Here is an 8,497-nt window from a genome sequence, read left to right as displayed (position 1 = left end):
CCTCGCGGGCCCCAGGCTGGGCTCCTGAGCACTGGCCAGATGGGCCTCGGCTGAGATCTCCACGGTGGACTGCCACCTGCGCTGCTTCCTCCTGGCGGCGGCACAAAGTGGGGCTGTCTCCAAGGAGGACAGGGCTTGGGACGGTGCCCGGTAGCTCTCCCTCTGGGCCACCAACAGGGGGACGAAGAAGGGCACAGGGTACAGAGTGGACTCAGAACAGGACCGTCCAGGAGCAACCCCAGCCAGCACAGGCCTCCTCCTGAGCCCTCCCTCCTGGGGCCTGTGTGTGGGGCCACACTCTGGGGACAGCTGGGGGGCAGCGTGGACACCCCAAGGTCTCTCTGGCAGCAGTGGCGCCTGGTTCCCAAGCCTCGGCATCTTGTCACTGGCCTTCGTCCTGACCTTCACAGGCTTGGTCTTGGGGTGGCCCGTCTTCAGCCCCAACCGGGAGGCTTCGATGGCGGTGCCAGGTGGGTGGACAAGATGGCCTGGGGCCCTAGGGGGACTTCCACAGTCCACGCTCCCAGAAGAGGACGAGATGCCTGGGCTGCAGTCTCCATGGGGCTGCTGTGCCTGGGGGCAGGGAGAGGGGCCCACAGAGGTCTCCCCGAAGGCACAGAGGCTCCAGGGCTCAGGGCCCTTTTCCCGGGGGTGTCTGGGGGACTGGGTGTGCAGGAGGGGTGCAGGCTCCTGCTGCCCAAGGCCGTCTCCACTGCTGGCCCTGCTCTGAGCTGCCACTCCCAGATCCCCTCTCCCTGGGGAACAGACCAGCTTCGCAGGCCAACCTCCACTGCCCAGTCTCTGGGCATCTGGCTTCTTGGGGGATGGGGATGCTTCATGTCCTGCGGGTCCCTGCTCCCCACCAGGTCCCCTGGACGCGGCCTCTTGGCTTCGCAGACGCAGCAGCCTGTCAATGTAAGCTCCAGCTGGGCCTGCCTCAAGGACTGGCCCTGCTGGGGTGGCGCTCAGAGCCCTGGGGCCCAAAAGAGGGCTCCTGGGGGGCAAATGGCCATCCAGCGGCGGGGTCTCCTTAGTCAGTGCGAACAGGGGGCTCTGCAGAGCCACTGCGTGCAGGGGGCTGGGGTACAGGTACACCTCCCGGCCCCCCCTGGACACCAGGTCACGCTGGTACTTGGGGTCCAGCTTGGGGGATGGCACATCCATCCCCTGGCAGAGGTGAGGGGCGGGTGTGGCCTCCTGGTCAACTCTCTGGAGCCCCACGTCCACTGGGAGGACCCGTTCAAGATCTCCTGGAACAGAACACCATGAACAAGGGCATCAGTGACCAAGATTCACTGACGTCAGGCGTGAGGGCGGTCTGGCCGTGGGCGCCCGCTCTTCCTCCATGGCCTTCAGTCCCTGTCCACAGTGAGCTTAGGCCCTTGCTTTGGGTCTGCAGGCTGCGGGGGCTGAGGCTTCTGCAGCAGCACAGGTTCCCAGGTGGCGGCTGGGCCCCCCTGGGGCATCTGCAGGTGCCTTCACCAGGAGAGCCATGGCTGGCACGAAACTCCGTCTTACACCGAAATGGAACGAGGTCAAATGGCATCTTCCCTTTTTTTGGATCAGGGAGGAAGCTAAGGGGGAGCAGGCTCATCTCTCCACCTTCCCCAACCTCAGGCAGACCAGAGGGTTTGGAAGGATTGCCTTTTAACTTTCCGATGTGCATTTTAAATACTAAGGAAACCCACACCATTAGGATACTAGGATGGCGTGTCCATCATGCCCAGATGCAGACATTGGATTGCTCCTCTCCCTGCAGGGCAGTGCCCAGCCAACCCCAGGGGGTCTCTGCTCCATCCCTAGCAGGTGTGAACAGGCTGTCTTGGCTGCGCCCACCCCTTCTGGCTCTCTCACCTGTAGACACTGGCCTGGGCCGGAACATGCCTCTGGGCTGGCCAGTGTCCTCTCCACTGTCCAGGAGCCTGCCACTCTCTTTGATGGGCTGGGGTCTCCATGCTGGCACAGTGGTCTCATCAGCAGACCGAGGTCGCCAGTCCCCCATGTTGGGCCTGACCATGGAGACCGCAGGCAGCAGACTGCCCAGGGAGGGGGACAGGCGGTCACTGCACACCGAGGCACAGGAGGTGGACAGAGAGCAGGAGCCCGCATCACTCAGCTCGTAGAAGCCTGGACAGAGCAGACATAGGCAGGTCAGTGTGCCCTGAGCAGTGGATTCTGCCTGAGGACCCCGGGTTCCTGTCACCACCACTCCTCCTGGGCCAGTGCGGAGCCTGCAGAACCTTCCAGCAGCTGTGAGCCTGGTGGGAAGGGCAGGACCACCTCACCGGCCCCCACCCCTCCCTGCCCTGGCCAGCAGTTCCGACAGCTGTGGTAGCTGCCCCATGGAAGGGGAGGTCTCTTCCGCAGGTCCAGCCTGAGCCAGGCCTTAGGCATCTCCCCGTCCCCCCAGCGCCTGCGAGCGGTGATTTCAGGACACCTCTGCCCTGGGCCAGGGGAGGCGCCACACAGCCCGGCCAGGCTGGAAAGCGTGGTGGCCGGCAGCACTGGTCCTGCCCCACGCTGCCACTGGAACCTCCCAACAGTGATCTGAAGACAGACCTGCTTGCCCAGTGCAGCCTGGGATGGAGGCGAAAGTGACCAGAGCCACAAGTGTCGGCCGAGACTGGCTGACCCCTGTCGCCTCTGAGATGTGGTGGGAAGGGGACGTCCCTGTCCCCTTGGACATGCTGTGCAGACTTGAGGCTGACGAGTCTGTGGACTGGAAGGCGTGGGTGTCCTCCCTGCGACTGCCCAGCCAAGCAGAGCTGACGGCTGAGCCGGGGAGGGAGAAGCTCCGGGTCCCGTCCAAGGCAAACTGCCACCACATGCGGGTACACACGGAGCTGTGCCTCACCTCACAGCGCCTTGCTCGGTCCTCTCTGATAACAGGGGCTTTCTCAGGCCTCCAGCTGCCGCCTAACTTCCAGATCAGCCGAGCCTCAGGCCCAGGGCCAGCACTGCTCACCAGTTCAGACAAGGTCCCCAAGAGGGTTGTGGGCACATGGTGTCACTCTGATGCCCACCAGCTCTGCAGCCCCCGGGTGGCAGGCCTGCAGGCGGCCCCTCCCACAGCCCTGGCCCTCCTACCTGAGCTGGGCCTGCTGTCGCTGTCAGGGACCTCGACAGAAGACCTGTGCACGCCCAGCTGCAGCTCACTGATCTGCTGGTCCAGCTGGTCCAGGTGGGTCTGCAGCCCAGTGTCCTGCCGTCGTAGCTGGGACTAAGAAGCCAAAAAAAAAAAAAAAGAAAGTTGAGTGGGTGCAGAAATGAGGCTCTGTGGGCAGAAAGGCGGCTGCAAGGCAGCATCTGCGCCGGGGGCTCCTCACGGTGGCTGCCCCTCACTCAGGCTGAGCAACGTCTGTGCTACTGGCACACACTGAACGAGGCGCACACAAACCACTTTCCTCCAACGCAGACTTGTAAAATGCTTTGCGATTTCCAGTAAGGCTTTCCTTCCTAAGGGGAGGCAGGAAAGCAGCTCCCTGGAGGGTGGAGCAGCACGAGGACCCCACCTCCGAGCACCCACCGGGAGACATTCACCCTGCTGCTTTGTTTCTGCTCCAGGCACAAATTCACCCCCAGTTACCGTGACCCTCACAGCAGCCCCTTGGGAGACACAGCTGGGGATGGTGAATCTGTGCCCTCCTGCCACCTTCCCAGGGTAGAATGTCCCCAGGAAGAGAAGAGACATCCTCATCCTGCCTCCCTTCCCTTTCCCGAGAGATGGCTCTGGTTGCCACAGGTTTGAGAGAATTCAGGGAATAACCTCGGGCACCACAAGAGACAAAGAGATCATTCAACTTTGCATGAAAGAAATGGTGGGGTCTTCCCTGGAGAAGGGACACTCTGATCTGCCCACAGAGGCTGTCTCCTCCAGCCGGGCACCTGGTAGCCAAGTGGGTTCTTATGAGCATTAACCACATGTGTGTGTCTACCTGCCCACCTAACCTGCCATGAACACAATCTATGTACACAGGTAAATACCATATATGTCTATATCCATGGTTCTACATCATCTAGCACTGAGTAGTTAGTAAATGCTGACTTCTCTCAATCATAGAATTTCAGCATGTTTTCCAGGCTGACTGCAGCATTTCAAATAATTAATAAGTGGGTTTATCCTAGGAAAGTGATGGATTGCATTTCTTTGGGGTACGACTTCAGTAATTTCAGTATTACATGAAATCTTCACGAGGGGAAGGAGGTAGTCACAGTGTCCTGTTCACAGGACAGGTTTACTTCTGCAGAGATTTCCCAGTCATGACTGACAACCCCCCCATCACCCCAGGTGAGGTGACACACAGCTTGGGGGGGGACTATGTAAGTCAGCTTAGCTTTTCCTCCAGGAGACAAATCAGAGGTCCTGGAACAACCTCCCAGGTCTGAATGGAGTCTCCAAGCCACAATATCATCTGTAAACAGGAGCATGGCAAAACCAGCCTTGAGCCGAACAGAACTCTGTGCTTCCAGAACCACCCAGACTGGTCCAAGTGTCCTGGTGTCCCAGCATGCCCATTGTCACAATAGCAAAATGTTTCCCAGCACTACCAAAAAAGCCCTGCAGCACAGACAGGCTCAGCCCCGTTACCTTCCTGAAAAAAACAAAACAAGAAAGATTTACTGAAGGCCCAGCGATTGCAAATGATTTTTCTTTCCTGTCATAAAGCCACATAGGCTCCTCTCTTAGGTCTCATTTCATCTCTAAAAGCATCTACTTCTCCTCAATCACGACTGCCCCTGCCTTCTAGGGAAGGAGTCCTGCAGACCCCGATGGCCTCCCCTCCACCTGCAGCCCTTCGCCACAGTCTGCCCGGTGTCTGCCTTGGGGCTAGCTGCTTTGTGAGCAACACTGCTGGCCAGCCTTTGCAGGCTGGTATCCGACTCTGGTCAAGGCACACAGATGACGCATCACGTCTTTAGGCCCCGCTGCCCGCCTGCGGGGCCACCACTCAGGCTCACAGCACCCTGCTAGCCCTTTCCACCATGCCTGACTTGGGGTTCCTTGGCTGAGCTTCCTTCCTCTTTCAGGCCACGGCCCTTTGTGCTCCAAGGGACATGCTATGAGGGCTCCCATGGCCCTGCAAGCCCAGCCCAGAGCACTCTCCGCGGCAGCAGGCCACAGCCCGTCAGCTCTCACTCTCACTGTAAGACTTCAGGCCCACTTGGGGCCATGCTTCTCAAGACATGCTGGGGGCTCTTGGGTCAGAGTGCCTGACCCCTGGTCGGGGGCTGGTCAGGCAGGACATGGCACATGGGTGGACCACCCAGGGTCACAGGGGGAATCACCTGGCACACCTGCAGATCCTGGGCTTGCAAGCCTGGAGCCTGGATGTTAATAATAGCCCAGGGGCAGAACCATTTCCCAGACCTGGAAAAGTCAGGATGTCTCTCCCAGGTGGTTCTCTAAAAATGAGATTTGGCTAAGCCCTTTCTTTGAAATGCTTACTTTATGGCCCACAGGAAATTATCTAAGCTGCATTTGCTTTGCCCTCCCCATCAACAGTTCTGCATCGTAGTCACCACAAAATTGTATTCACAGGGCAGAAATTAAAAGTGCCTTAAATCTCAGGCTCTAGCGATGGTATCTAAACCACTTCCTTTCTTTCCTTGAAGGCTAAGAATGTACAGTGGCAATATTTTATGCATGAAGGACACAGCTATGGCCCTTGTCCTGTAGAGGGGTAAACATCACAGATGAGTTGAAAAGGGCTCCATCAATCAATAGCCAAGGGGCCCGGGTTTCCTGATGGACTCATGGACAACAGTCCTGTGACCTGGGGGAAGCCCGGCAGGTCCTGTGGACGCCTGCCCTCATCCTTGATCTTGAGCAAGCTCTCGACCCTTCCTCGGCTCTCTGAGCATTCACAAAGCAAAACGGTGGGTCCAGGAAGCACCCAGCATCACATTGGCGCTCACAGCTGCGTGGCCCACTCCTGCAGCTCGGAACCCTGGAGCCTGCCCAGCAGGAAGGACTTGCTGCAACTACCACGTTTAGAGCAAGTCATGACCAGCACAGCCAGCCGGGGGACGTTCTCCAGGGTGAGACCTCACTGGGTCCCCATGCGTTTCCTTGCTTCCCTCCAGGGGCACAGCTCTGGTGGAAGAGGTCTTCAGGCCCCTCCCGGGTCACCAGTGGGGGACATCTTTCTACTTAGGTGCTGCTGTGGGGGCTAAACCTTACAGGAATGAAAGTGGCAGCCGCTGACTGGGAAGGACCAAGGCTCTTGAAGACATGGACAGGTAGAGCATCCCTGGTTCTGCCCAGACTGGCTGAGCTACTGCCACCTGCTGGGGTCAGAGGGCACAGGGGCCATTAGCATAGAAACCTGGAAGAGGATGAAATAAATATTGAAATCTCTCCTTTTGTTCCATAAACAAAAGTCACTGATGGATTTATTCAGCAGAGCGTTCTATGCATCTCTGTGACCTGTGACACTCCACTCGGGAGGTGCAGCTCATCTGACACTTGCTGCTTCTCAGACAGTTTAATCCCTAGGAACGCTAGAGCAATTCTCACTTGAGAATTCCTGCAGGATAAGGCTGCTGCTCCAGAGAGAGGCTCTTCCTGTCTTCACACCTGGAGGTTGACCTAGGCCAGGTGAAGCCAGGGAGGGGCGGGCAGCTGGTTACTGGAGTGTTTAGCGGCTGGACTAAAGCCTTGGATTGTTTCCTTCATTACAGAACTAGTATCACTCCTAATTGTTCTCCCTGTAAGAAAAATGTAAAAGTGTTAAGCACTGGCTGATGTCACCCAAAGTCAATTATCCTTCTCTTTTGATCACATAATCCGTTCCAAGAACAAAGTTTCAAGTCAGAGTCTGCATGTTCCTTCTGGTCCCCACATTAAAAAAAAAAGAAAATTAAACAAAAACCTGTTTGATCTCTTCCAAAAGGCTACCTGTAATTAGAGGCCCGAGTCCACAGCTTGATTGGTGTGTTACTGAGGCCAGGTTAATCATCAGCCACACCCCCACCTCCTTGAGAACATTCACGCGTGCGTGCAACACACCCGAAGGCTGTGTGTGCCTGGCTGAGGCCACACAGAAGCCAAGACACAGCTGGGCACTAACCCACACGCAGGGCCCCGGTGGGGTTAGCAGGTGCTGGAGCAGTGTGAAGGGGCCACTGCCCACCAGCTCCCTCCTCTCCTGTGGAGCAGCTGGTGCAGAGAGAGGCTGCAGGGTTAGGGGACAGGCCCCCTCTGGCAGGCTTCACCTGTGTCTGGCAGCAAGGGAAGGTAACAGGAGTCCAGGGAGGTGTCTCGAGACACTGGACTTCCTGATTCTTTAATCCAGAAGCATTTGCCCCGTTAAGGACACGAATGAGCTAAGCTGATTGGAACGCTGCTGAGGCCTCCTGGGGAGGCTTGTTGAAGAGGGTAACTTTTAACAGGACAGATTGGATTTCCAATGTAAAAGAAACTCCACTTGGAAAGATAGGGGTAACTCAAACAGACATTGTGTATAGCATTTTAATTGATGTTTAAAAAAGATATTGCAATACTGCAAAAACTCTTTTGTTTTCAATAAATTAAATGAAATTATACACAACAAATTATTACTCTTTGGTAATAACCCAAAGAGTAGTAACTGGAGTATCTTCAAGGGTGTAATAGGGAATTGGCGTTGGGGAGTTCAGGCAACACACAGGGTAGAGAAAGCTTCAAGAGTTTGGCTCCCCCCTCCTCTTTATGGCTCAGGTTGCCTGTTAAGGGGAAAGATGCCCTCCTCAGACATAGTCAGACACACGACTTCCCCCACCTGTTTCCTTATGGCGGTGGGACCCCATTCAACCTGAGCACACGTCCAGGCTGGACCCTATTCAAGCTGAGCACACGTCCAGGCCGGTTCAGAGCGCGCTCTGCACTATTGTCCCTAACCCAGCGCGCATAGGAAGGACCGGGTACCCTGAGATAACGCCAGGATGCGCAGGCAACTCCAGCCAGGGGAAATGAAGGCACTGGAGTCCTCTCAGAGCAGACTGCAACCCGGGCGTGAAGGCAACCCCAGTCGATCTGCGTGGGACGCATGCAGCGGGTGCGCTTCCCACGCAAGAGGGGCGAGGGCGGGCGGTTCCTCCCGCTGCTCCCAGGATCGCAACCCGCGGCCCGTTACCCCTACGCACCTACGCACCGGGCCTGCAGGTCCCACTCCGTGGGCACAGAGCTGCATCCCAGTTAAGCACAAGGACGGCCCCTCGGCCCATCAGACAGCCCCTCGCCCTCTGCCCATCCCGGCCGCCGCCTGCGCAGGTAAAAGCGCTTCCGGACCGGCCCTTACCAGCTGCTCTTGCAGAGCGGCCAGCGCCGCCTCCAGCCGCAGCTCCTGGCCGCTGGGGCCGTGGGGACCAGCGGGCGCGGGCTGCATGGCCAGGGCACCCTGCACTCGCGCCTGCTGCGCAGCGCGCAGCCCCCGCCAGCTCGTGCAGCCCAGCCAGCGCCGCGCGCAGCCTCGCGCCCACCTCTGCGGCGGTCCCAGCCCGCGGGTCCCGGGGGCCG

The 8,497-nt window shown here is 58.0% G+C and overlaps 1 protein-coding gene across 4 annotated transcripts in view; it reads right to left on the bottom strand.

The window, feature by feature from the left end:
- Dact2 (dishevelled binding antagonist of beta catenin 2) overlaps positions 1-8,491 on the bottom strand; it is a 10,115-nt gene extending 1,624 nt beyond the window's left edge. The window contains exons 1-5 of one of the 4 annotated variants that reach the window (XM_048805788.1): positions 8,280-8,425; positions 6,518-6,708; positions 3,088-3,220; positions 1,855-2,127; positions 15-1,250 (exon numbers count right to left, since the gene is read on the bottom strand). In XM_048805788.1, the coding sequence (XP_048661745.1) occupies positions 15-1,250; positions 1,855-2,017 (1,399 nt within the window). In that variant the 5' untranslated portion in view covers positions 2,018-2,127; positions 3,088-3,220; positions 6,518-6,708; positions 8,280-8,425. The other 3 variants (XM_015498670.2, XM_048805790.1, XM_048805789.1) reach the window with 3 other exon arrangements.
- Between the last annotated feature and the right edge of the window lie 6 nt (positions 8,492-8,497).

This window comes from Marmota marmota, unplaced genomic scaffold (genome assembly GCF_001458135.2).
Source record: "Marmota marmota marmota unplaced genomic scaffold, marMar, whole genome shotgun sequence".
Classification (NCBI taxonomy): domain Eukaryota; kingdom Metazoa; phylum Chordata; class Mammalia; order Rodentia; family Sciuridae; genus Marmota; species Marmota marmota.
Note: the sequence above shows the minus strand (reverse complement) of the source record. Positions and strands in the feature narration are given on the sequence as shown.